We start from the raw sequence: 15,435 nt of genomic DNA on the forward strand, positions 1-15,435 counted from the left end.
AGAACACTAATGTTTATTAGAACTTCCTTCAGTAACACACCGGAAGCTGATATTAGAATAGCAACAAACAGCTACCACTTTTTATGCAAGAAAGTGCATCTCATTGATAAAAGATTTGATAAAACATGCTGATAACATCGACATGTCTAGTCCAGAGTCCTGATCTGAACCCAAGGACAAAGTCATGGCTAAGAAATCCACTACACTGAGTTACTGAGCTCTGGAACAGCTAGAGGAAGAAGCACACATGCATGTCTGTGGAGGGATTCAAATAGTTTGTGTCAACACTGTCATTTATTATGGAACATCTGTTAAAACACTGAGTGATTTGGAACATTATTAAGCATGGCAGAAACACATGTTCAGCCAGAACTTCAAATAATAATTATTTAAGCTGCACGCTGCTTTTTTTTTTAAAGGACATTTACCAGTTTAAATGAACAAAATAAGTCTGCAACATACAAGAGCGTGCCACCACAACTAACACATCCTGCACATTTACCTCATTTGCGCCAATTACTTTCTGGGATTCACAGGATCACTGGCTGGAAATCTCTGCACAGTAAGTAATAAATTCCAATTTGGCTCATTTTGACCAGCTCTCAGTACAATTTGAAATTTCCTGATAAATTAGTTACATGAAGAGCCCATGTGGCCTGATTCAGCTGAGCCTGCCAGTTACACATTTTTCTTTCCTGCTACTAAAGCAGTGCAGATTCATTCAATATTAGACACAAATGGGCTGGAATCATAGGCCTGGGCATGTTATAGTTCAACACAAAAGAACATCTGCATTGCACCAAACAGATTTACCTCATCCATAACATTAAATACCTTACAGTACACAAGGCCTAACTTAAAAGATACTAGCAAACCCAGATCTTAAATCAAAAACTATTAAACAGGCCCTGGATCAGGGGCATATCATTTTTTTCCAATAGTTAGATAGCAAATTCATAAAGGCAAAATGAACACAAGGAAGCGAACAGATGCTGGGGTCTCCAATGTCAAAACAACAAATTCTGTAACAATGTGTTACAAGAAAAGTAAAACCCTGTTTTGGCCTCCCACCTGGACATTCAATTCAATTCTTCTTTATATAGATACTGACTAATTGGTGCCACCCACACCATTTATGAATGCATCTGCTAACTAGCTAATGTTAGCAGCCAAAACACCAACGCTAAAACTTCAAATTGTGGGACTCAAAACCCAACTGTTGACATCATGGTGTGCAAGTGACAAACATACAAATGACTTTAATTCAGTGAAACCTTAGATTCAGGCTACACGGCTCAACTTCACACAGCTGCACAGCAGTTAACAGCTGGTTTTGTATCTCGGGCCCCCCATTTACTCTAATATGACTTAATGCAAGCGCTCCAACAAATGCAAATACATGCAGTCTATCCAAAACGTGTTTTTAATTAATTGATTAATCACTTGCTGTCTACACCCACGCACATTCAAACACCACTTGATACTGGTCTGACAGGAGAAATAATGAACCAGTTAGCACTGAATAAACATGCTTGACACCGTGTTTTTTATTTCAGTAATTAGAGGAAATTAGTAAGGCTTCCATCTGCATTTAAAATTGATTGTGGTGAAAACAAATGATTTACAGTTATACAAGTCTCTGTACATACATTTAATGATATACACTAATGAAATGGTTCTAGGAAAGTTAATACACTATGTAACGAATATCAAGCACATGAATTCAAATTGCTGACTGCCAAAATGAAGTATAGTACTCAGTGATCAGCTGCAGCTCCAGCGTGCTCTCATTCTTTGATGTGTGCTTCAGTCTACCAAAACATGATTGTTATTTTTTTTTCTTTATTTTTTTTCTTCTTTTTCTTCTATTTTTTTTCTCTTTTTTTTTTTCTTCAATAACTGTACAATAAAGGATAAAGTTTAAAAAACTTTCCACCGGATAAATTAATACACTGTGCCTTTCTAAGCTTTTCACTCATGGATTGTGCACTGATCATCCTCATGCTCAAAGGTCAGTTGTCTTTCATTTCTACCTGGCTACATCTGGGAAAATGGTTTATGTTTCAGACATTTAATTCAGTGCTGTTTAAGGGTAGGTTTAGTGAAGCATTCATTATTTGTATGCTGCACAATTCTGTGAAAGCATAATATAGTCAATTATCAGTCAACACAGAATTGATTAGGAGACAGACTTGTCCTTTTTGGTGTAAGTACATGTGTAAATGTGTAAATATGTAAGAAAACTTTGACAAGTGTAAATAATCACAATAATCAGTAAATATCTCCTTACAAAACTGCAGTATACAGTTGGTGTAATCAGATCCAGAAGATTGGGTCCAAAAACGTAACTGTTGGAAATTCCAGCAGAGGCACCAGAGGGATCAGCCGCTGCCCAAATTGTGACAATACAAATTGGTCTTGTATTTTTTCCTCTCTATAGCTTTTTCTCTGCAAAGTTTTGCAAAGTTTTTGATTTCCACTCAACACAGAATACAGAGAAAGCGCATATTCAAGCCTGGGTGCTCCCATTCCCTTTCCAACCTTTCTCGTCATAAAGATCAGCTCAAGGTAGGTTAATTAGATAAATATAATTCAAGTGATTGAGTATAAATCTACAAGCCAGTAAATTTAACCGAGCTGTTTACCAAGTCCACTAATCTAGAGAGGACCTGAACAGGTGTAGCTGTAGGACAACAGGCTTGCGAGGCTATTCCCTTTGTTTTTATCAGCAGGAACAGGGTAGACACCAGGAGGGCTTCCTTTACAGGGGTGTTCATGCAGAAAGGTTTTGTGAAATCCTACCACAAAACCTCTGAAATGGAACTGATTATTTTAGGAGCATTGGTTAGTGTTGTCTCGAGCCAAACTCATCAGTACTACTTTGTGAGCACCTCACTGAATTGGACAGATGGACAGAGATACGCTGACCTGGTGACCATAGAACACAGCTGACCTTGATGCTGTCAGAAGCATTGCAAAAAATACAAATTCTTATATGAGCACTGCTCAGAGTTTCTGCAGGGAGAATAATGGTCAGAATCCACTATTGAAGATTTAGAGACACAACAAACAGACTACTCAGGGCTTTTAGTTTTCTGTTTATGAACTCAGAGCTATGAAATGTTGACACAGTTACTTTTAACCACTGACTACAATTAACCACTGTGGGTAATTTATCATACAGCATTGATCTTTTGAATGAAAACTGACTCATTTTGCAATAGGAAGGGATATTGATTCATCTGTTTTGGAGAGTGTCCTGTATATTTTGAACAGTAATTTTGGGGGGTTGAAATTAAAGAATTGCTCCACACATGCTGGGGTTTGCAATTTGACTGTGATTATGCTTACATTTCTTTTTTACTAAAGATTTTATTTGTTGATATTCTAAAAATCGAATCTTGTTAATCCCATACTGCATAACTAATCTGTCAAACAGAATAAAGTCTGTTCCATCAAATATATGTTCCAGGTATTTAATTCTTTTACAACTCCAATCTGGAAAGGTAATCTTATTATTGTTCTGTAGTATGTCAGGTGGGTGTACGTTTGCATGGATTAAAGAAGACTTTTAGAAACACCCACCGTGCTAAGAGGAGTTGATGTTGATGCATACATGTTGTCTGATATTCAAGCTAATGAATGGTAGGTCCGAAATCTCTATATTATTGCATATAGTAGCGTGTAGCCATGTCTGTTTCTCCCTGGTCCCAGTGTAAAGTCCATGTGTCTCACTCTGTGTGTTTCCTGTTTAATTTTGACCGTCTCTCATCCCGTCTACAATGTGCTGAGTTTTGCTTCTTCTTGTGTCATAAAGTCTATTCATTACTGGTCAGATGTTTTGCTTCATTAATACTCAAAGTTTAGAGTACATTACGGAGAAACATGTTGGATTTTGAAAGGTTATAAACAAAAATATTAATCTCCTGAAATCTTTTTTTTTTTTTTTTTTTTTTTTTTGCCTGTCCCGTTTGGCTCTTTTGCCATCAGAATTGTTGTCTAAAGGCAAAGAAAGATGCCCAACGGATTTACTTTACCAAATTGACCATCCCAGCCTTGCCGTAATGGTCCATTTGATTCACCTTTTATTGTTTATTTTATTTTCACTTGCTGAATATGGGACAGACTTGACTGGGGGAAAGAAGGGGAGAAAGAAAGAGGGAAAGAAGTGAAATGTGGTGCATACTCAGAGTCACTTCTGACTATCCAGGCTCAATGAAAACCCTGTTTGAGAGAAGGAACTGAGTGGCGCATTTTTCTCACATATAAGACAGTTTGTATGTTTCCCATTTTAAACCAAAATCAGCCTAACAAACAAACGAAAGCTGTTGAAATTCTATGACATCAGATATTTAATTTCTTTCTTTCCTTTTGTTTTTGCATCTTGTAATTTATATACTGGTTTCAGTGACCTTAATAAATCTTAGTAACTTGAATCTTCATTGTTCTTTGTTCCCAAATTAATCACATCCTGATGTTTTCCCTCCAAGTCATGGTTGTCTCAGCTAATAATCCCGGCTGGCAGTGTACAGGACCGATGGTGGGAGAGCAAGTAACACTTAAATATTTGTGGCTGAAATCTGTATAAAAATTTGCACCTCCAAGTTGCGTAGTGTATCCAATGAATGTTGTCCTAATTGTGTCAAACCCAACCATGCTTTTGCTTAGTTGTGGTGAATAGGAAAGCTGTTTAGAGCTATTATTATTTATTTAATAAAGCAACCTACACAGTTCGTCTGATAAGCGGACGCAATGTCTGAATAAGACATAATAATACAACGTAAGATTATGAGCCTAAAGACTTTTAACACTGTGTGTCCTGCAATGTCCCAAAATCATCTGATAGAGCATCCAGCTGCCAATTGCCTGCCTAATAAACTGGTTCTAAGAAACTGGGATACACAGAAACGCTGCACCCAGATGAATATTAGCTTTAACCCTCACATCTTTTAACTGCTTCATTCATTCTCTGTTTTGCATTGACTTTTGAGCTGCAGGTCGTCCTCATTAAAAGAAATGTCTCCCACTGAGCTCCGATAAACCTCCAGAGAACCACTCTGTCACCGAAGCAAACATTTGTAAACTTCCAAATGTCACAAACATGAGTTTTGGGGCAGGCCCAGCGATTATGTTTTGTAGACATGTTATTATAGGATTAAGGTGAGGAATGAATTCAGCAGCTGTGGTGAAGTGATTTGGCCCCAGCTGAAACAATGATGTGGTCTAGATTTGCTACAGCTACAGAGATTTTTCTCTGCCTAGGCTCTTCTCCATGGCAACAGGAGCTGAACGTATGTGTCACATTATTACCAGACACTGTTTTCTCTTTTGGGGATTTCAATAAACACACTTCCATACATTTAAGCTTTTTACAGTAATTAAAAACACTTCCAGAATCAGCTATCCCTACTCAGTGCCCGATTCATCATGTATACCTATAACACATTTCAACTTTCATATCAACTTTACCTTTATACATTTTTCCAGCACTGACAAATGTTTGATCATCCTCTGACTGCCTAGTCCAGGGGTCAGCAACCTTTAACACCCAAAGAGCCACTTGGACCCAGTTTCCACACAAAAGAAAACACTGGGAGCTGCAAATACTTTTTGACATTTAAAATGAAGATAACACTGCATATATTGTTTTTTACCTTTATGCTTTGTGTGAACAACTAAAGTAAGTAAGTAAAGTTTATTTATTAAGCGCTTTTCACAGACAGGCAGTCACAGTGCTGTACACAAAGATTAAAATAAACAATACAAACAATAGACATTATACACAATGTAAAAGGTCAAATGTACATAATGTAAAGAATATAAAATGCGTAGATCAACAAAAGGCTTGTTTGAACAGAAAAGTTTTTAACTGCTTTTTAAAAGAATCCACAGAGCAACTAAGGTGTGCTGCTTATGAAATCCATGAAGTGCTACAGAGAAAATTACATTTTATTTATGTAATTAACACATTTTGAACTCTTAAAGAAATATAACAAAAGGAAAGACCCGTGAACTAAAATGATCCAGCAAACAAAAACTGTTGTGAGCCGCCACCCTTATATCGCCTTTGGGCTTTTGGAGCCTTGACCTGACTTTTAAAAATAATTGGAAAAAAAGCACTATGCTGCTAAAAAATAAAAATAGATATTTGCAAAATTCTGCCTAAATATGTATTTTACCTGGTTAATGTGTGTGGCGGGGCGTGGTCTGCAGCGCCGCTGCAGGGGAGGCGACGACCTGAGCGGCACCCGCAATCACGCCTCGCTGCCTTAAAGTCTCTGCTGTTGTGTTGGTGTGGTCGGGCTGTGAGCTGAAAAGCTACAGCCGGCTGTATGCGTACAGCAACCGTGTGTGAAAAGTGGTCAATAAAGAGATGCTGAAAAGCGTGTTCATGCAAACATCGTCGGGTCTGCCGTGATATGTTTACAATAAGACTTATGTCCGAACCTCTGCGCACAGCGTCTGCAAATCGGGGCTTTCATCTTTACGCAGGACTGTAAGCTGTCATCTGTGAGGCGTGAGCGGTGTTTGTTTTTAACATAGTTCACGGTGGAGAACAGCTGCTGACATAATGTGGATCCGAAGATCCATAATTGGCCTACCTGGGGTTGAAAGTCTCGATAAATGCACGGCGTTTCGGCGGGTACACCAGCTTCCGCGAGTGTGACGCTTATTTTGATCGATGAAAAAATAATAGAATATAATTTTATTTTTATATTTCAAAATCACAATAATCTTCCAATTTAGAACTACAAGGTAAAAAAAGAACTAAACACAAATAAAATACACTTCAGCTAAATACTTCTAATAATAAAGACTAAAGAGCCGCATGCTCTTCAGTCAGCCGCGGGTTGCTGACCCCTGACCTAGTCATAGGTGGTGAAGTTCTTACAAGACAGCACTGTATTTATACTTCCTGTTTATAAACTACATATTATAATAAATATTGGGTACAGGACATTGACCACACCCCTAAAGTAATAAACCTGGATGTGAGGTAAGTATTAGAAGCAGGGCTAAATATAAAAACATATACAGTAAAACTCAATGTTATGACCTCAGTGCTAGGGCTGTTCAATATAACGATATATATCGGATGACGATATAAAAACGTCTATCGTTTCATTTTACGCTATCGTTTGTTTCGTGGTGTCGCAAAATAAACTGTGTACGGCAATGTTTTTTCATGGTTTTGATGGTCACTGTAGTGGCTAAATTAATGTCTTAAAGTTCTCTCTTTCTCTTATATTTAATATAACCACGCTACAGATGGACAAGCGCCTGTTTTTATGCGTTGTCCCTAGCAACAACAACGGTAAAACCATCGCATGTCCGCTTGTTTATTTTCCACATAAACCTTTCACAATAAAGCTCAAGATCCTGTTGAGACTTTTCAAAATAAACTGAATCACGTGAAAGATGCAGAGTGTTTCTGGATGAGAATTAAAAAAAGAGCCGCCAGGTGCTAAAAAAATAAACCTTAGACTCAAACGTTAGAACAGGCTTTTCCCCGCAGCACGCCGTGTAATAAATACTCACAAAGACAACGGCGGCCATTACAACTTATGTCTAAAAATGTATAGTTTCATGCAAGGGCGTAGATTTGGTTAAGGCATTGGTGGGGTCGGATGATTCAACCACCGAACGCTGCCTGTTTCTTTTTTTTTTCCCTTTTTGTCTTTGCTTCTTGATAAAAGGAGAAATATACTGGCCTACATATGCTATTCTACATGCTTTTAAACCATTTAAAATTACAATTCATAGTTTTATATGTGAACTATATAATGTTAAATTACTATTAAAAAAATGACTGTGAGTGAGCTGGGATTTTCTATTCTAAACATGAACTACTGTTACAGCAACAGACATGGACTACTGGTGTCCCACACAACAACTCAATGTCCACTATGTGAAAGAGCCAAACACATGCCTGCTCCTCTCGTTAATCTATAGCACCATAACATCAGTCACCCGTGACCTCGCCTCTTCACCCCTGTCCGAGCTACAACATGGCAGAGCTGCCTCTGTCACCTGATAAATAACAGTAAGACATTCCAAATGCATGCAGTCACACATGTGCTTCAAATACAGTCATGAACCAACAAGTCATCATCCAATTTCACCTGTGATCTTGTATCACCATTGATCTCTGAGCTTTGTGTTGGTTCACCTGTCACCTGACAAATAGGACATACATGACAATAAGAATAAAATGTGGAGCTGCTTCAGTGTTTCTGTCAGTTTGTGCAGATCTAGACTCATCAGTAATGTTTGTAGTGTGAGTGCATTTTAAAAACAATTTGTGCAAACTGCACTACAAGGTGGAATATTTGCAAAATCATGACTACTTTGTGATATTTTGTCTCAAAAATTAACCCTATGAAATTATCATTACCATTAGGATGAAATTATTGTGTCTCCAACATTTTAACGTTAGACATATAATTCTAACAGCCTCTGTAAACTAATATACTGGCTTGCTCGAGGCTGCTGTTTTCTCTGACACCTTCAATCAAAAATAGAAATGCTGCTCTGAGACTGAGATAACTAATAGTGCTGCATGTTGTGCAGTTAGTTTCCAAAACACGTTATTCGTGGTTACATACAATTTTAGACTGATGTGGGCCAAAGCCTAGCATAGCCTGTAACGTTATTGTGACGGACACATTTTATGAGTTAACTTGGCTTTAAGTGACTTACAGGTTTCTTTGAAAAACACTTTCTTATATCCAGGTTCTTCCTTTTTGCTGCCATCCTCCTCTCCTCCTTGCAGGTCCTCGCAGCGCAGGCTTGCCGCTGCTAAAACTAAACAGAGCTCCCTGAGAGGCACAGCCAATCACATTGCCCATATTTGTCACATGAGGTAGGGCTCCAGTAATTTAACGCTTTCTGCACCGCTGGGTGAATGAGACGCTGACAGATCGTTTTTTTTCTTTCTATCGGGTTTTTTTTTTCCCTTTACTCGAAGAGATCAAATTATTCATTATTCATTATCAATTCATTATCAAATTCCATGCCAACTCTAAGCCCTTGGTTTCATGCATCGGTTAAAACACTTGACTCAAGGTACACCAGGCCCAGCTGGAAACACTTCACGCAAGTCAAGCTGCCCGAGATTCACAGAATTTACAGAAAATGTAAAATTTTTGTGATTTATATTGTTATCGGACGATAGATGTCTTACATCAGGATATGAGATTTTGGTCATATCACACAGCCCTACTCCTAAAATACACTGTAGGGATAGTCACAAAAAACAAACAAACAAAAAACAGAACATATCAAAGGTATCAGACTAACATTAGTTCTCTGAACACATGCAGCCCAATTTTTGGTTAAATGTTGATAATTGTTAACTGTGTGGTCGCTCTGTGCAGCTCTGGAGGGAGAGGACAGAATGAGACACCATGGAAAAAGTAACGCGTATATAACCAAAGGAAGTGTGCCGTATCATATTCATCCTCGGTCAGATACAGCAAGAAATGGTTTATTTTGATTAGCTGACAAAAACGGATGGATATTGTCAGAACAGATAAAACAGTAATATGTTATAGGATTTCTCTGGTTTTTAAATGTCCTCCATTGTTGCTTTTAGCAGTTTGTGTGTGTGTGTGTGTGTGTGTGTGTGTGTGTGTGTGTGTGTGTGTGTGTGTGTGTGTGTGTGTGTGTGTGTGTGTGTGTGTGCATATAACTGGTTTTAAAAAGAGGTAAATACCACCACAAAAATAAAGCCAAAATACAGAAGCAGTGTGTGAAAAACAAAGTACATTGTTATGGCTTCCATGGGAATTAATAGGGTTAAGTATCATGCAGGTATGGATAATCCAAATGTATGTTAACACAATTCCCAGGAAGAAAGACATGGACAGCTATCCAGTTGCTGTCGATTGACATGGACTTAGAGATTTATATAAGTTATATAACCCTAAGTCCAGCAGTCAGTTTTCCCAGGAGTGGTTGTCCTAGCAAATTCATCCCAAGATCAGACTGTACAATGCTTATGTTATAGATAAGAGGCAAAACAAAATAGGAGTAAGCTTGAAGGAAGAGATGAGAACAGTGTTGTGGAGGTGAAGAGAGTGTCAGACAGGAGTTTGTGGCTGCAAGTCAAAGGGCTGATATTAAACATTGTCAGTGCATATGTCCTACAGGACATGTAGGTGAAGGGAACAGAGGTGATGAGGAGGAGTTGGGTAGGTAAGGTATTAGGCAGAGAAATTATGTTGTTGGTTAGGGTGATTAAGGACAGAGATGAAAATGTACTAAAGACTGAAGAGAGTGTGTTGGACAGAGCACTTTGTGAAACTCATTAAAATAGAAAATATGAGAGAGAGGAGGACAGATGGAGGACAGTTAGTGAATCACAAAGTGTAGAGTATTAGTAAGGAGGAAGTGAGGGCAGATATGAAGAGTGGATCCAGATGTCGAGGACAGAGGGCACTGGACATTTTCATCAGACTTTTTAACGTGATTGTGGAGACTGACAGGATGCCCGAGGAGTAGAAGAACTGTACTGGCAGCTATTTTCATGAACAAGGGTTATGTGCAGAAGGTACAGAGAGATAAAGCTGATGAGCTATACCATGAAGCTATTGGAAAGAGTAGTTGAAGTTAGGTTTAGAAGAGAAATGACAATCAGAAGAGCACTGCAGATGCAATGTATACTTTCAGAGTGTTGATGGAGAAGTATAGAGGTCGGAAGGAGCTTCACTGCTTCTTTGCTGATCTAGAGAAAGCATATGACAGGGCACAAGAGAGGAAGTGTGGTACGGCACGAGGAAGTCTAGCGGCAGAGAAGCATGTAAGGGTGTTACAGGACATGTATGAGGACAGCAAGACAGTGATGAGGTATATGGTAGGAGTCACATATGGGTTCAGGGATCAGCTCTGCACCCCATGTTGTTTGCGATGGTGATGTACAGGTTGACTAATGAGGTCAAGCAGGAGTCTCAGTGGACAATTATGTTGACAGATGACACTGATCTGTAGTGAGAGTAGAGAGCAGGTGATAAAGAGCCTGGACAGGTGCAGGTATGCTCTGGAGAAAAGACGAACTGAAGTTAGTAGAAGCAGGACAGAATACATGTGGATGAATGAGATGGAGACAGCTGGAAAGGTTATCATGCAAGGAGCTGGCAAACAAAACAAAACAAAACAGGAGCCTGAGCTCGAGGTGACAGAGTTGAAGATGTTAAGATTTTCATTGAGAGTGACCAGGATGGACAAGACTAGAAATAAGTACATCAGAGTGACAGCTCAGGTTGAGCAGTTCGAACACGTGTGGAGGAGGGACGGAGGATACATTGGATAAAGGATTTTAAAGATGGAGCGTCGAGGCAGGAGGAAAAGAGGAAGACCACAAAAAAATACATGGATGTAGTGCAGGAGGACAGCATGGATGGATGTGATGGAACACTATGGATATGGATAGGGTGAGATGGAGAAAGTTCATCTCCTGTGGTGACCCATAAAGCAAATTAAGAAGCACGTTCTTTTTACCTGACTATAGGTTTGCTGGGCTGCTAAACTTTTATTGCATGAGTGGAAACTCCACTGATGATGATCCAGCCATCTGGACCGTCATTAGCAGAGGTCATTTGCCAGCTCGAAAATGGCAAATGAATGCTACTCTGAAACCCTTGTATAAAATAATCAGTAGTGACAGTACCTGTGGTGATATTGAGAGTCCCCCAAGTGGGTCCCCATCCAAGATGTCTGTCCCTGCATTATAAACGATGATATCAGGCAAGACCTCATTCAGTGTTCCCTCCATGTGGAGCTCAACCTTCTGAAGGTACTCTGAGTCTTCAGTGCCCCAGTCCAGCTCCACCTTCCTTTTTATTGCTCCTGTTGTTGAACAAAAAATTAATACAAGACTGGTGCATATAAGACACAGTGAAGCTACCGGACATAGCAACTCAATAACCCAACTAATACAAAGTAGAAGCATTTATGGGGAGTTGATTCCAAAGACATCACTTATACATGGTCTAGGAATTGCTGCAGTATTTCAACAGGATTTCTTTTAGAACTGGCAGAGTTCTGAGAGCAAAAAAAGAAATGACTATTATGAGAAAGTGTAAGAATAAATCGTCGACTGACTGTAATAAAACTGGTATGGCAATAGTGAAGGAAGCCATTGATGGTATTGTAAAACTTCTGACTCGTATCTGTAATATGTGCTTCCAAATGGATACTTTTCCAAGTAAATTGAAAATCTTTCTACTGTTAGATAAAGCAGGAAGTAGCCATCATCTTTCCAACCTCAGATTTGTGTCTATACTTCCCCTGTTTTAATACATATTAGAAAAACTTTTTATTAATAGGTTAGACAGTTTTATTGAAAAGTACAAGCAGTTTGACATAGTATGACACTGAGTGAGACCATTAACCACCAAGTATAAATCAGTGAAATGGAAGGGTAAAGCTTAAACACGGCCCACGCCATATTTTTGGTTAACAGAAGTCACACAGGAGTGGGGCTACAGACAGAGCAAATAAAGCATTAATGATACTTTAATTCGATTTACTCATGGATGCTAATCGTAGTTTTCATTCTAAAGAGCACTTGCACCTGAAAAACGGTGGTGTAAAAAGACAATGAATAAGATATTGAAAAAGATATTCAAATCAATGCATATCTACTTTGGAGTCTTTGTGTTTGTATATGGATACTTTATAGACCTTACTGGTCCCAGGTCGGAGCCCTTTCTGCTCTGCTCTCAGAACTCCTTTAATTCTTCATAAAACAGACTCAACACAGCGCTGGAAACAATCCTTAGAGATTTTGTTCCATAGCATCACATAGAGATTTTTCAGCTTTGAATTTCACCAAATCCCAAGAGTGCTCTGTTGGATTGAGATCTGCTACTGAGGCCAGCTTTGTGAAATCATGCTGCGTCCTGTGGAAGCATCCATAAAAAGATGGCTACACTCTGGTCATACAATACTACATATACGTTGTGTTTAAATCATGCTCACTGGGTACTAAGTGATCCAATATGTGCCAAGAAAATATCTTAATATATTTTACACCAAATCCTGACCCTACCTTTCAAATGTTGAAATCAACACTGATCAGGCAACATTTTTACAGCCTTATGCCGTCCTATTTTAGTGAGTCTGTGTTTCTTGTTCTTGGTGCTTCAAAGTTCAGTAAGGATGCCCTCTTTGTTCCCATGGTTATAATGTGTTTATTTGAGTTACTGTTGCCATTTTCAGTCAGAGAGCTGCTGTTCATTGGAAAACTATGAGCTAGCTAAGACTATTAGCAGAATCTAAAATAACAGCTGTCAGTTTAGACACCTGTGTATTCATGTTGCATGCCTGGTCTGTACCACTGCATATGACCACGTTTCATTAATGGCAAAAGCTTCTAATTCCTTGTGATTCTTTGTTTCTTATTTCAGAGTTAGACACCTAAAGTTACACTTGTAACTTGTGAACATTAATCTTACATATTGCACCTTTAAAGTGTACTGAATACAGTGTTAATTTTTACAGCAAATGTTGATTTAGTTTTAGTCATAATTTAGCCATCAGATTTATTTTAGTTTAGTTTCAGTTGATAAAATATAAGATTATCACAGATAAAATCTGAAGTAGATTCCTTTGACTAAAATGTTTTACCGGTGAGAGTTTCTCCACACCGTTTGCAAAAATATTATTTTCCTTAACATCAAACACGAAATGTGTCTGCTCTTCTCTTCCTCCCAAGAATTCACATTACGTTGTGTTTTAATGGGAGCATTTAATTCATCGACGAAAGTGTCAATACATTTTATCATAGTGTTTTTCCTCAAGCATTCGTTCTTGTCGCCAACGAAAACTAATGAAAATTATAAGTTGACAAAATTATCACTGATTGAATAAAGCGCTGTGTCAGTAGGTGAAAGTGGCTTTAGGTGTAAAAACAACTTAAAATACATCTTCAGCATCCCCAGTTTAAAAAAAATAAACTAACCAAACTTCTATAACAAGGATGCTGGATGTTACGTTTCTGATCTTCAACACAGTGGATGTGACACGTAAAAGCAGCACCCACATCAATTACATGTTTAACCAGCAATACATTAAACTGTAACAATATGGTCAATATTGCTCCCTTTACCTGTATTTGTGTATGACGGACACTGGAGAAGATGGCTAATTATTTATAACAAGTATCAAGTAAGGATGCCGGACCAATGTGTGATTTAGCTCTTCCGACTTTTGTTTATGAGACCTTTTCATGTATATTTTACAGTAGATTTTATTGACTTTCTTTAGTAATACTCTGTTTCTAACATGATTAACAAATCAAACTAAAACAACATCTGATTTTTTTAATAGAATATCAATGTAGGTAACTGGATTTCTTCATTCTAAAATTTTACAATTCTGCAGAAGTGCTTTAACTCCATTGATACTAATTAAACTTGAAAATGATGAAAAAGGTTAATTGGAAAACCTTAATGTTTTTAAACAGAATAAGGCTGTAAAAGCAGGACGAGCCAGTGCAACGGCACATTAAAGTCAAACAAAAAGTTCTTGGTAGTTTTTACAAGACTTTCAAGAAAAAAAAAAAACATAAGCTTGGGCTCTAAAGGTACAGAGAAATAATGTGTCTCAGAGAAAAAATATGAAAAAGAATACGACGGCAGTTTTTTTTATCTTAAACAAGCCAGAATATACATTTATTTTACTCTCTTAAGGGGACAGACAATTATAAAATGTCTTAAATTCAATTAATTGTGCAAAGCAAGATAACTGGATGGAGGACGGAGAGAATTTTTTTAAAGGCAGACTGCGACATTTGCTCTGCAGAGTATTGTTAGAATCGGGGCTACACAGTGGAATGTGGTCCCTGTCAGAGGAGCTTCAATGTATTGACAGATTAATTTGTGCAGAAGCCATGATTATGGTGTTGCAGGGACTGCTGCGTGCTAGATTTCCCACTGAGTGCTAACAGAGTGAGTTGTAGTGCTCGGGGAAATCACAGCATAATTAAAACACAGTGACATCTAAGGGATGGGAGTGGGGGAAGGCAACTAACCACTGCTACTACCTCAACCTTGATGGGGTATTTGGACAAGCGTTGGGTTTGTTTTTCTCATGCATTTCCGTCCTATAGAACATGTGAACGGCATAAACCTGTTTGAAGGTACGAATTATTTCAAAATTGTTATGAATTGAAAGGTCAAAAGAGGCAGTTTGAGAGGAAAATCGACGGTGCTTTTCACTCACTTTTGGCATATTCGTCTCCAGGATAAATGTAGCGATTGTACATATCCATGATGAACACTCGCCTGTCGTCCAGAAAGTCACGCTCGTGTCCATTTCCCTGTAAAACAGCAGGACCACGTGCCATTAAAAAAAAAAAAACCATGAAAACATTTTGATGCTGTCGCTGTTTCTCCAAACATCATTAAGCACTGACAAACTGAATCAAGTAAG

General features: G+C 38.3%; 1 protein-coding gene across 1 annotated transcript in view; it reads right to left on the reverse strand.

The window, feature by feature from the left end:
- The window catches only part of hdac11 (histone deacetylase 11), a 49,109-nt gene that overhangs the window by 5,233 nt on the left and 28,441 nt on the right, over window positions 1–15,435 (reverse strand). The window contains exons 9-10 of the mRNA XM_005947170.3: window positions 15,226–15,322; window positions 11,669–11,847 (exon numbers count right to left, since the gene is read on the reverse strand). Of these exons, the coding sequence (XP_005947232.1) occupies window positions 11,669–11,847; window positions 15,226–15,322 (276 nt within the window). The remainder of the gene's footprint in view (window positions 1–11,668; window positions 11,848–15,225; window positions 15,323–15,435) is intronic.

Source organism: Haplochromis burtoni, unplaced genomic scaffold (assembly GCF_018398535.1).
Source record: "Haplochromis burtoni strain Fernald_Lab_line unplaced genomic scaffold, NCSU_Asbu1 Contig_496, whole genome shotgun sequence".
Taxonomy (NCBI): Eukaryota; Metazoa; Chordata; class Actinopteri; order Cichliformes; family Cichlidae; genus Haplochromis; species Haplochromis burtoni.